The sequence below is a fragment of the Numida meleagris genome, chromosome 3 (genome assembly GCF_002078875.1).
Source record: "Numida meleagris isolate 19003 breed g44 Domestic line chromosome 3, NumMel1.0, whole genome shotgun sequence".
NCBI lineage: Eukaryota > Metazoa > Chordata > Aves > Galliformes > Numididae > Numida > Numida meleagris.
In genome coordinates this window covers 21,943,545-21,957,334 of record NC_034411.1, presented here as the reverse complement: position 1 = coordinate 21,957,334, position 13,790 = coordinate 21,943,545, and the positions used below count along the sequence as shown (strand labels likewise).

Sequence of the window (13,790 nt, the reverse complement as noted above, 5' to 3'; positions counted from 1 at the left end):
TCACCTGTGGGGCAGCTCACACAGACTTGTGCGCTGCAACCTATGAGGAATCAGAAATTTTTCTCTGTATCAAAGAAACAGCCTGCAAGGTGCAGTCCAGAAAAACTGGACAAAGATTCCACTTTGGGAAAAAAAAATGCACCCACAAGACTGAAGCAGACTTCAAACAAGCAATCGGGGAAGAATGCAACTCTGTTTCAGGACTTTAAAAAGGGCAACAGCAGGGCCCAATGGCTGCAAATAAATAAGAAACAGGTAAGTATATGAATGTCACCAGCAGGTTTAATCAAGTTTGCTTTGTTTCTCATACTGGAACATAAAGGCACAAGGTCTTGGATATGCTAACTAGCAATGGGAGACATGAGGTGGAAGACATTTCCATTTTTAACTGCAAGTTCTAAACTACTGGATATTTTTGGGACCATCAATTTTGCAGATCACTGTGAGAGCCTCTTTCAGGTAAGAGGCACGCACAACGTAGAAAACTGGTGCTGGACTGTACAAGGAAGGAGAGCACTTTCTCATAGGAAATCGAAAAAGCACGGTATTCCTGTGGGCTTAAATTGAAGCTGTCGTGCCCCATCCCTGTAGGTGCTCGAGGCCAGGTTGGATGGGGCCCTGGGCAGCCTGAGCTGGGGGGGGGCAGCCCTGCCCACAGCTGGCGGTTTGGCTGGCTGGGCTTTGAGGTCCCTTCCAACCTAAATCATTCTGTGATTCTAAGTTATTAGAAAATGCTGTTGATGCTGACCTGTTATACAACTGACCTTTTCCATCTCAACTTACAATACAGTATAAAAAAAATCTCACCAAATGCACTCAGGAAAAACCTTTACTTTTTAGATTACCTCTGTTACATGGTCCACGTGGGAGGGGCAAAAGGCCATTCTGTGCCTTTATTTACTGTCTCCCTGCAATGACCTCAGAACTGAGGAGCTTGTCTCCACTTGGAGGATGCTGACCATTAAAAACTCCTCAATTCAGTCAACTCCAGCCAGAAGAACAGCTACTGAGTGCCCGAACAATCACTGGAACAGATATATACATACACACAATGTATTTTGTGATTGCAGAAGTAGCATAATCAAGAACTCAATGTCTACAAAAAGTAAAACTGGGTACTAATCAAGCAGCTGCAGCATTACTCTCTTGTTCCCCACATACCTTTGTGTCATCTCCCAGCTGTTAAAATGGGCTAAGATAGCCATGTTACAAAACAGAACCAAGTCACTGGTCATTTTCAAGTTGCAGTGTGGAGGGCAAAACTTAACAATGAAAGGCACACAAAGAACCAAGAAATAACTGGATACGGATGCAAGGAAGCACAAGCACAAACCTTTTAAAGGAAGCCTTAAATGCTTTCATTATTGGGTTTCCAGGGCTTTATTCAACTTCTCACACATGCCACAACAGTCTTAAAAACAACAAAGTTAGAACGTGAACAAGAACTACAAACATTTCCCCTTGGGCTTCTAAAACATTATCTTCATTTTTTCAAATAATGGAGCTTACAAAGGCTGGAGGAAAAACGATGTTTTGTTACCAAAAATTTAATCCAAGTAAATTAATCATAAAACAATAAGAAGTTAATGATGCATGCTGAAGCATGCTGAAAAGTGCACGACAACTATTGGAGTTGGGAAGTGAATCTAGTACTTTTGCTGGTGTGACACAGCAAACGAACCAAGCCAAGTATCTTATTTAAATTTACCCTGGATTATCCTGTGGCAGCTCAGGGACACTTGAGAAGAAAGCATATAACCATGTTTCAGGTAAACAGAAGTCCATCATCATAAAATCAGAGGTGACTCCTTTCAGGGTACTCTCAGGCTGCCCCAAAAGAAGCAATGAGAAGAAGCAGCATTCTCACTCACATTGCTCTAGTTGATGTACTCAAAGCAGCAAAAGAAAGTTTACTGTTCCTAATTAAAAAAAAAATAAGTTCAGTTGTCTGGCATCTGCTACTATTACAAAACAAATAATCCTCTTACATCCGCTCACAGCTGCAAAAAATACCGTGGATTTGCAGGTGAGTCCTACCAAGAGTTTCTGCAGTACTTCCAATGGACTCAAATTTATTCAAACACTGACCAGCTCTAGTACCTACCCCTCATCCTTAGCACACAGCCCTGTCAGTGCAGCACTCAATGTGCCTCTCTATGCAATACCCAGGTCCCGGCTGCGAAGCTGCTGCAGTGACGGTCATCGAGGCTTCTCTTCCTCTTTTCTCCAAGTAAAAAAATAACAAGTCCACATCTCTCAGATCAACGAGTTTTCCTAAGAGCTAAAAAATGACAACAGAAAAATGCTGGAGGCGGGGAAAGAAGAAAAAAGAACGGACTACCACATACATCAATTAAAACGAGGGCTTCGCTGGAGAGTGGTTTCTCTGGAAAGCATCAGTAAAGGGACTGAACAACAGAACTGTGAAAGCGACCGTGGAAACAGACGTCTCTGTTTCAAATACAGAAAATGTGCCATAAAGGCAAATAAACACATCACGATTCTATTTTACAATTAAATGATTAATGTGAATACTCCTAAGGCTGTTGATATCAACAGGCACTGTAAGTACATTATATGCAACGTGTCGAAAGCTACAAGCATCCTTGCTTACTCAGGAGGCACTTGCTAGAATTCTTACGAATCATTCTTTCCCCAGACAAAAAGAGAAGTGAGCAAAAATAAATGTATTTGGGGCACAGAAGTCTAGCACATGCACAGAGTAAGTTTGTTCAATACGTTCAAACATCACATTCTACCCATCCACCTAAATCCTCTGCCATTTGGTCAAAGAAACCCTGCCTCAAAACAAAACTAGCAAGCAACTAGACACGGTTTCAGCGAGGCACCATAGCGGCAGCAATGGGGTGGAAAAAGGAAGGAGCACGCTACCTGTAATAGTTTGTTCTTTGCCACAGCAGCCACCCAAATTAGCCTTCCTACGGTGACGCACTGCGATGCCACCCGTGGTTAAATGAACTCAGCACTGCAATTTAGTTTTCAAGTTTCAGAAGGCTGTTAAAATATTTGTAATATTTGCAGTAAAGGGGAAAGAACAACAACAACAAAAAGGCGTTTCGATATTTTCTCTCACAAAAGCGTTTCTTTAACCTGTAAAAATCTTGTTAAACTGCAGAAGCCCAAGGTGGGCATCAGCTGATCACCTAAATATACCAGAGAGAACGGAACTATCTGGATAAAGACTTTGCTGATGTAACATTCCTTCCGTAGATTATTAGGTTAGAAGACTGCAGTATTAGGTTTGATATAAATAGAAGAGTCTCAAGTACCAAAAATACTCCTCCATTAGTTTTCATGTAATCCAATGCACGGAAGAGGCTTAATAGACATTAATATTAACCATACCTTCATCTGAAAACATTTTAACATACACTAAACCGCACAGGTTCCTTCGTGGAGTATCAGCAGATACACAGTCTATAGTTACGTTTGTTTCCAAGCGAAGCTGTTGCTAGGAGGAACAAAAACTGAATTTTATGCCAGAGGCAAGTGCAGGAAATAAACATGGGTACATTATCCAAATGAAAAGAATGCATTTGGAAAGAAAACTGGCAGCCATCAGAGCTGGAATACTGCCAAGCCATCTATATATATAATTTACGCATTCAAAGTAGACCAGACAGGTACGCATTCATAGAGGCCGCCTCAGTAATGCAACGCTTACACGCACGCCGCTCAACGGCACAGAACCCTGCTGGACAGATCATCACACTGCTCACTGCCCACATCACTGCTCTCTTCCAGGTCTCCCCAAATACACCTCAGGCCTCATGTTTCCATGCACTTCTAGGTCAGATTTGTCACTGACTTCTCTTAGGTTCTGCCCTGCCCAAAGCCACCTGAGCATCATTGCTCTGTCACTAGAGTTGTAGTTATGCTGACGTCCTTCAGGTCCTCCCTTCAGGGTGCAATACCAAATCTTTTTTAATGGAAAGATGAGTGAAAAGTCTGAAAATCCCAATACTTTAAGTTCCTTTTTTTCCTACCGTATCCTTTCTCCTGATGTTAAGACTGGATAGTTGTCTCCATATACCGTGTGGACTTAAAAGGCTATGATAACCAAGGTAAACTAAACATCTTCCAAAGGAAATGACGCTGCTTTATACACTGTGAGCCATGCCAGGCTAACCAATTAGTCTGGAAGCTGCAAAAGTAACAAAGCCAGGTTTCCCAAAGATTTCAACATGCTGGACAAGATACGCGCCAGCAGTGCGACAAACCCAGAACCTCCCGTGCACTGCTTGGTGATGCAGCAGATGTCCAATGAGACACGCGATGGCCAAATTCTGCCTGCTCTGTCTTCAGCTGAGGCACTAACTCAGGCCTCTCTTCTCTGCTCAGCTGCCAGTTTCCCCAAAACTCCCAGAACACCATTCTCTCTGAAATCTGAACCATCTGGTCAGCTGCAGACAAATTTGTGAGCAGGCAAATCAGAAGCGTGGGAGGGCTGAGAGAAAGAAGAACTGTTAAACAAGGAGCCCCATCCATCCCACAAGGCAGCGACACTAAGACCACCATCACGCTTATCTACATGTATGATAAACTACACGGGTAACCAAATTACTTTAAGAAGGTGTTCGATGGCCCGCTCCAAACACCACACAAACACATCTGACGATTAAATTAACCAAATACACGTATTCTCAGCGTTGTCATTTTTTCCCCTACTCCGGTAAGGAAGCACAGATGCTACAGACTTTCACTGCACATGCTTGGGATCTTGGGCTGCTAGGAAACAAATGAAACAAATGAAACTAAATTAAAAAAAGAAAAAAAACCCAGAACCAAGACAAGATCCTTCCTTTCACCAGCAAAAACCCACACCCACGAGCACTCACGTCACCGTCCTCCTACTGATTCAAGTTTCTAGTACCCACATCCTCCGAACAGCAGCAGCACTGCCCCTTGCTTGCAAAAAACCCTGGTTTTAGTTCTACCTAAGTGAGAAATGATAATAAAGCCATTACTCTTTCCTCTCCCTCTTATTTAAATTACAAAATTAAAGTGCCACCCTAAACCAGTTTAAACTGCTAAGACTCATTAAACAGGGATAACTCTTTGCCCTTTAAAACTATAACTTTTAAACAAAAGGTTTTGAGATTATGTTGCATGACTTGAGAACTAATATCACAGGCACTAACTAGCAAAGTAAAATAAATATTCATGAAAAAACATAATGAAAATATTTAAGGGAAAAAAAAAATCAGGCACCGCTGCCTTATTACATCTTAAAAGATTTTGTTACTTTCTAATGATATTAAAATTCCCCTTCTTCTCTACACAGAGGTGAAGAGAATGCACTTCTTCTGCTCTATTCTGCCTGCAAAACGGAATCACGAAGTTGTCCAGTTCAATTCTGATTCAAGTTTAGCATTGAATGGAATTGCTCTGATTTGATTTCAGCTTCCATTAACGAAATGGTTGACCTTCTTGGAGCCCCTTCTTAATTCTCAAATAGCTTTAAAATAACTGAGACAAGAACAGCGAAGTGTGGAGCTGATATTTTCATTACTCTCCTTGTTCTCCACATACTTTAATTACACAGTATGCACTGAGCCAAAAGTTTCTGTAAGCTCTCCATCATTATACCGAGCTCTTCCTTATGCCGCTGCTTTCCTTCAATGTTCATTACTTCAGACTGATCAACACCGAACAATTTCTGCAATTTGTCTGCCATTCACATAGCTTAACTACTTCTAAAGTTCTTCACAATCGTCTCTGGAGCTGACAAATTCAAACAGCCAAGTATACAAAACTCGCGAGGAACCCCACTGCTAACCTTTCATTAAAATGAACACTGGCCTTTTTATTCCCTAACCAAGCAGCCTTCAGTTCATGATAGCTCCTCACTCTCACTCTCTGCTTCATCTTCTTCTCTAAAGAAACTCTGCAGAAGGCACTTGGACAGTCTAAATAACGATAACCACTTAACAAGAAGACAGAAGAAGAAGGTGAGGAAGTCTACTTCAACACCACTTTAATCACAAATTTCAGCCCAGTGCATCTAAATACTACAGCCAAAAAAGGCAGTGGGTAGTTTTTAGCGTGGATCGGGGCTGTGATAAGGATCATCACACAATGCTCAAAATATTTAGCAATAATACTGAAGCGGTGGGGCGAATGTGAAACTGAAAGCTGGGATTGGGTTTTGTCGGGGCACTCCCTGCTTGAAAAGCTTGTAAGGGGAAAAAAATGAAAATACAGCCCTGTTCACAAAATCCCTCACCAGTGTCATGGAGCACTTTTAGGAATGCAAACATATTGGCCTTACTTATTTCAGTAATTGCATACACAAATGGCTGGACTATTATCTCAAGTGTGGCAACTGCAACAGCAGTGCAATTACGTGCCTACGCAATCCTGCATTTGACGTGTCATCTTAAGCTTTAGTTTATACTCACTGTAATAAACACAAGCAGATTACATATCTTGGAGCTGTATTTTGGCTCAGTTCACACTGGAAAGTTACACTACTAAACTTCTACTCCATAAAGGATTTACTAACCGCCTGGTCTTGCTAAGGTTGCACAACTCCATTTTTAAGGTCCTGTTTTCAGCTGTTTAAGACCTTGCCAAACCAACCCGCGGTGAGACTTCCCTGCCCCTCGCACACACCCAACAGAGAAAGGGAAAACAATAGATTTCATTTGTTTGAGTGGAATTCTAAAAAAGTAATTTATCAGAACAAGTTGACACAGAAAAGTATCCTTTATTCATGTTAAACATTCAGTGTTGTCTCTAGTTTTCTTGAAAAGTTCTGAGATTCTCGTGCTTTAAAACAGTCAAATTAAATATATACGATAATAAGCAATTGCATCTCCGACATCAAGGCATCATTTCTGATACGTTCTAGCATGGATCCAATCACACTGTTTAAGTGGGGGAAAAATTTTCTCCTTCAAACCCAAAGAATTGGTGCATAAAGGGTTTAACTCCCTATGATTCTGTTCTACCTCCGGATCGGAGCAGGACTAAACCATTCCTACAATTACTTCACATGGTTCCTATCAGCATACCTACCATCAAGAAAAAGAACAGGAAAAGGGACAGAGACATCCCTCAGGTATTTAGTCATACCCTTCCAGGCACTCAACCAGCACTGCTGGGGGGAGGTAAGATGACTAGCATGCATAGATACATTAAAAACAATGTCATGCCTAGAAGAAGCAGAAGGGATGAAGACATATCCTAAAAATAGAAAACTTGGCCATAAGCAGGAATACATTGCTGGTTCAGAAGCATTCCAAAGGCATTCCTGGAGCTAAGAGTAAATAATTTTCCCTTCACACCTTTCTGTACAAGTACTCCCCGGTAATGTCATGCTTACTAACCTTAGGCAGACATAACAGACTTGTTACGCTTGCAACATCTTGTTTCATCCAGATCAAGTGAAACACAGGAGCAGACACTAACCCACACTGAAAAAAGAAGCAAATAGCAACAAACAACAGAAATATCACTGGCAAAAAAATAACAGCGTGCGCTTTTACTCTAAGTGCTGTGCCAGAAGGCAGGAGCTTTCTAAAAATAAAACTTAGAGAGCATTTCAATTGCTAATCTTTTGGAATGACCCTTCATAGTTAAATGATACAACAGGAAAAAGAGATAAGCTTTGCTGCTTTTGACACATTGCTGACACTACATGAACTACAACGCAAGAAATACAGTGAAGTCTGTAGCAAAAATGAGAGAGGGGAATTTCCTGGTGATTTTACATACAATTAAAATAGGTCCAGGGTCACTGTAAGAACCCTTTACAAACACAGACCTCACTTGCACAAAATGGACAGTGAGTTCACTGTACTCCCCACTGCCTCTTATGCAACGACACAATGAGCCTTTGCACTGAGGCTGTGGCAGAAGCAGTTCCGCTGTCCCTCACTCATTCAACTCTGACCTCTTCTTATCAAGGCAGCTCACAAGTTGCATACAAACTTCCTCTTACAAAATAAATTCAAAGATCCCAGCTTGATCTCAGCCTAACCTACACAAAAGTTATATACATGTCTACCAGAGAAAGCTGTGTTCAAGTCAGGAATCACCAAGAAACTCAATAAGGAGGCATACAGTCTCTGCCTGGCACAACGTTATCCCAACCTATCAAGTCACGTCAGGTACTTCTGCGCATTCAAACAAGAACAATCTTCGCTTGTCCTCAGAAATACGAGTGCTTCCCCCATCTGCTTTCCTAGTCCTCACAGCAGAGACCATTCCCAAACCCCAAATATTGCCAATTAAAAATCACACTGCAGCAACAAAGCAGGGTAGGAAACAATGGCAGGGAGAAGCACGTAGATATATCTCCTGAAATAACACCTACTGCCTTATTTGGTGCAAAAAATGTACTTTATCTCATCTGCTGTTTCCCAACTCGTACTGCACTTCCCGTTGGAGAGGGGCTGGCCAGCCTTGAGAGGCAGCGCGGACAGCATGCGTCGCCTTGCCAGGGAGGTGTGATCACAACTCCATCTGGACCTGTCGCGGTTCTGAAGACCAAAATATTCTCATTCTTAAAAGATTAAAAGAGTTGAGTCTGGTGACTGATGAAAGAGAAACTAAGAACGTTATGAATCAGAGAAAAAAAAAAGGATGACTGCTGAAAAAATGATATACTGGTCACTACTTAATCTTACATAAATGTCAGCCAATAAATTTTAAATCACTTGAGTGGAAAAGAGGAAAGACAACTAGAAATCCAAACTTCAATTTTACTCTTCCTGCCTGAACATCAAGAAATGAGGAAACAAGAACTCTCCTCCCTTGACAAAACTGCAGTATTCTCATAGACTATGTAAGTGTCCCTACTGACTGGTACAGAACAGTACAGGCAGTACCATTTGATTAGTTCAGATTTTTACTCACAGTACTAGCAAGCATCCTCACACCACGAAGCTGCTTTCAGCACAGCGGCAGAGGTATATTACTCTTCCTTTTGCCAACCTGCCCAACTTAACTGAGAAACTGTGTGTGAGCTGGCAAGAGGCTGATACGGAAGGTGGCACTGAGTTCTCACAACTCACAAGAGAATCCCCGCCTGAGATGCACATGACCCCACTGACCACAGGGGATGCTTCTCCTTGGTGTCCCGAAAGTCAGAGGAGCGCTGACAGCAGCTGCAGCTGGAGGATACTCACCATCACCAGGAGGTGCTCAAGGCCACGTTGGAGGGGCCAACCTGATCTGGTGGAGGTGTCCCTGCCCACAGCAGGGGGGTTGGAACTGGAAGGTCTTTAAGGTCCCTACAACCTTAGAGCAAAGCATGAGATCAGCATCCCCATTATTTGGACTGATGACTACTGCAGAGACTTATAATTGCAATATTAAAATGGCAAGATCTCAAGCAAATGGTAGCTGCTGCAGTTAGACAGCAGGAGAAGAGCACAAAACGGCGTGCCTAAGCATTTTTAAGCCAAGCGAGGTTCTCTTCTAGCAGCCCAAACTATTTTTAGAGATACGATTAGATGCAGGGTTATTAAACTTTAGTCAGTAATAGTCACTGACCTGAAGAAGTTCAAATATAGAAGATCGTTGCTTTAAAAGTAGTTTTGTAGGTGAGCAGCAAGTCACTGGAAATTCACCTCCACAGATACGCTCCATCTCCCTCCCATTTCATCCACAGCACTGTTTAGCAGCTTTTGTTCTACTTGTATGTTAAATGACAAATTATAGCACAGAAAAAAGGTGCTTGCCACAAAGGATCAAGCACTCTCGAGTTTGCTTTTTTTAGATTGCATCTTCCAACAAATGCAGGAAAATAATGAGAAGTGTTATTCAAAGGTGCCTTTCAAACCATACTAATACACAGATTCTGAGTGTCCTAACTGAACAGCTCCTACAACAAGGGTTGTACGTTTATACAAAAAGCCTTAGAAGAGGTTTGTAAGAGTTGTAGGAAAGCCCTTTTGCAAACTGATAAAATAACACTGCTAGATATCTGAACGTTCTTCACGGACAGACACTCATTCTTCTTCTCATAAGACATACGACACAGTTAACAGCACATTTATCATACTCCGCCCTTTAAGAATCAACGGCAACCATTTATACCCAAGTCCTCTCTCACGCTTGCATCTTAAGAAGAAAAAATGAGGGAAAGGAGAGGGATCTCTACAACCTCTGCTCCCATTCCTTTCTCTGTTTCGCTTGTCCGGTTCTACAGTCCCTCTTTACATAACATCAAGTTCACATGCAACCAGGAACACCTACCTTGATCAAAAAGAACAGGTCAGAGCTGCTGATAGAGACCCAGATCACGCGATTTCTTTAAAAAATCCTCTGGGATCCTAACACACAGGGCTATGCCGAGGTGGGAGGAGAAGGGCAGACCTAGTTCATGAGTTTTCCTCAGCTGTTCCAGCTTTACTCAATAAAGTATACCAACAAGTTACGCAACAACGGCAAAGCCCAGAAGGAAAAAACTAACACTCACCACATTGTCTTCATTTGCTGTTGAGCCCTCTCCCACACATTACACACAAGCTTACAGAGGGTATAAAAAAAAAAAAAAAGAAACCAACCTGCCCTAAATCTAGTTTGCAGGGTGAGTTTAAGTCCCTTGTTATAGTGTCACTTCTTATCCAACAGATGATCCAAGACTGGAAGTGGAAAAAATGAACAGAAAATAAAAATAGAAACACACCTTCAAAACAAATGAAGTAGATTATTACCATCAATTAAGAGACAGGGAAACTTATTTAGCTGGTTAATTTGAATCAAGAGGAAAAATAATAATAATAATAATTTAACTCACTAACCACTCCACTATCCCCCAAAATGAAAAATCCTTCATCTTCTTACTGAATCCATATATACCTATTATCTTCTATTTACTGTCACAAAGATGGAACATAATGAAGGCCTATCTTCAGCTTAACTTTGGAACTGAAAATAGAAAAATTCTGGAGCAAGGTCTCTTTCACATGTACCACTGTAAGTCTTACACACCACCTCTAATAAAGCACTGCTTTAGTACTGAATTAACTACAAGAATGTCATAGTCTACAAGAAGAGAGCACCACAGCCATGGCCCCTTATCAATCCACCAGTCTGGAAACAGACACACAAATTTACTGTTTTCTTATATTGAGGCGAAAAAGGGATCGTCTCCAGGTCTTTCTGCTCATGGTGCTGAGCACTGATGAGGGTAAAGAAGGAGAGGGAAACAAGCTATTCTTGTTATTTTGTAGCGTTCAGTAAAAAAAATAAAACACATTAATGTCTTCATATCAAGTAAGAAAATATGTTCAAACCGAGACTTCGTACTAGCATTTGCTTAAAATTCTCCCCAAATCAAAAGCCATACTTTATGGGGAAAAGCAAAGAGCCTCCTTACCCACAGACCATCCCAGAAACACTTCTGTGTAGCTGTTTGTGAATGACACGTCACACAGACATACTAAGATACTTCAAGACTGTAAAACAGCAAATGATTTTTGCAAATTGTCAAGGAACATCAGCAACACCATTCAACAGCTGCTTCAGGAGGACTCGAGGATATGCAGACCATGCTAAGACCACTTTCCAAGCAGTAGGCAAAAGAAACCACACAGTTCTGCAGTCAGCAGTAGAGCTATCCCAAAGAAACTGCCTTCAGGACTGACAACCACATCGCCATGGGACAAAGGCTTGAATTTTAACTAGCATGCTCAGCATATGCAGCGCATCCCAGGATATACGCTGTACGACTTTAACGTTACCGTCATGCCCATAAACTTTCCCATTTCCAATTAATAATACACACAACACCTTGAAAGTCAGTCCGTCCTTCCGGAAAGACTTTTTGTTTAAAGGCATAAGCAGACTTTTAAAAATATACCTGCCACTGCAAATACTATGTGGACTTCTTTTAATGAGCAAATATAAACATATAAAAAGATTTTAAAAACAGAGCATCTGGAAAAGCTTGAGCTGCACCAGGCAAGGCAGTTTTGAAGCAGTGCAACGTTGCGACAGTTCTAGCCCGGCAGACCAGAGCCTAGCTTGCTGCTGCCACTGTCTCCTTAAGAAGAACTGGAAGCTCACCTAGAGAATCCACAGAAACCATGTGCATCTCGGAAGGGCACGTGACAGTGTACCAGAAGGCACAGTGCCACAGAAGCTTCAGCTCTTGCAGCCTAACAAAAAGCACTCCGTCTGGACCAACACTGATATTCTGACTAATCGGGAGTCTGACCAGACTCCAGAGCTGTGTGTTGCCATTCCTTTTTTTCCTTGTTTACATGGACAAGACCTGCGGGTGCAGCCTGGGCAGAAGAGAGGGAAAGAATTTTAGGAGGTCTGTTCGTGTTTTGCACTCGATAGATTCAGTCCCTTCCCTTCCCAAGGTCTCAGCATACACAAAGATTTGACAGCTGTTTTCTTGCAGCAAGTGCAGCAGCCAGGATGAAAATCAGTGCACTCAAGGACAAGACAAGAGCCTTCCTTAGTATTTCAGTTCAGTCCTCCACCTTGATGAGCCTACGAATACTAACAAGCGAAAATAAGTTCGATCATCACCGTAAAGCAAGCATGCAGAGGGGAAAAAATCCCTACAGGTTCTGTAATTAGGTTTGCTAACAGTAAATGAAGAGCCATACAGTCAAGAAGCACTGTGCATCGCTAGCTCTGTGCAAAAGGCTCCCTGTTTCCCTCCGTTCTCAGGCAGCAGAGAAGACAGTTGCCGTTCAAGGACCAGAAGACCTACGCTTTGGAGATGAGCTCCATGCCAAACTTCTTAGTTTGTGTCCCAACAGTTTTAAGTGGAGATGATTTAGAGACGCATGCACTGAACAAGGAAAGTTTGGTCACACTTGAAGTTTGGCTCTGACAGCTATGCGCACAGGACAAATCAAAACTCTCTGAAAGAGGTGTACCTTTTTTATATAACACTAAGCTAAAGCAACCAAGATACGTAATGCAAAAAAGCAGTATTTCTGATCATACCAACACAAATACTGAATGAGAAACTCTATTGTTTAACAGACAATAAATCCATACCGGATTAAGAAAATGTTCTGGTACACTCAGCATTTCTACCCAGAGATATAGTGCCTCTGGACTGTACTACAGTACAAACCCAGAAGAGAAACACCCCCCAAACACTGCATTTAGATATTCCCCTACACATCCCCATACTAAAACATCTGGTTTTTAATGCCTGTTTACAGCTTTACATCAGTACATCTGCAATTAACCGGAGGTGCTTACCTGTGTATCCTGCCCACCAGCCCCAGGAAGCCACCATAGCTAACAGCCATTTAAACAACACTCCTTCGATGTACCAGAAGCTCTCGCTATCCAACACTCGGAGAGGCTGCAGGACAATTAAATACAGGACGTAGGACGGAATAGCGACCAGGTTATTGGCGACCATAAAAGCGAACCTGAGGAGTGCTTTCAGGAAGGTGTAGCCCACCCGCTGGGCCTGCTCTAAGGTCACAGCCATCCTCTTCACAGCGGGACCGTCCTGCGGGAGGGGAGAGGAGAGGAGAGGAGAGGAGACGGGCGGTGCTGCGGGCAGGGCGGGGAGACCAGGGGAGGAGAGACCAGCCCGCCCGCCCGGCCGCTTACCTCGGGCGGCTGCAGAAAGGCGCGGGGCTGCCCGGCGCCGCAAGCGGCCCCGCTCCCGACTCCCCCCCGGCCCCTCGCCTGCCTCCTCGCGGGGCTAACAAGCCCGCAGCCCGGCGGGGGGCACGGGCGGCCCCACGCGGCCTCCATCTTCCCCCCAAAGGTCACGGGCGCCGGCGCGGCCGCCGTCGGCCTCCTCCCGCCCCGGCGCGGCTGACAGGAGC

General features: G+C 43.0%; 1 protein-coding gene and 1 long non-coding RNA gene across 5 annotated transcripts in view; one reads left to right on the top strand and one right to left on the bottom strand.

The window, feature by feature from the left end:
- The window catches only part of LPGAT1 (lysophosphatidylglycerol acyltransferase 1), a 58,042-nt gene extending 44,458 nt beyond the window's left edge, over positions 1-13,584 (bottom strand). The window contains exons 1-2 of one of the 4 annotated variants that reach the window (XM_021390068.1): positions 13,570-13,584; positions 13,207-13,465 (exon numbers count right to left, since the gene is read on the bottom strand). In XM_021390068.1, the coding sequence (XP_021245743.1) occupies positions 13,207-13,444 (238 nt within the window). In that variant the 5' untranslated portion in view covers positions 13,445-13,465; positions 13,570-13,584. Of the gene's footprint in view, positions 1-1,708; positions 2,039-3,366; positions 3,485-12,042; positions 12,246-13,206; positions 13,466-13,569 lie in introns of those variants that run through there. The other 3 variants (XM_021390070.1, XM_021390071.1, XM_021390069.1) reach the window with 3 other exon arrangements.
- Positions 6-2,519, top strand: LOC110395529. The gene is made up of 2 exons (XR_002436437.1): positions 6-255; positions 2,170-2,519. It is a non-coding gene; the product is annotated as an uncharacterized LOC110395529 (long non-coding RNA).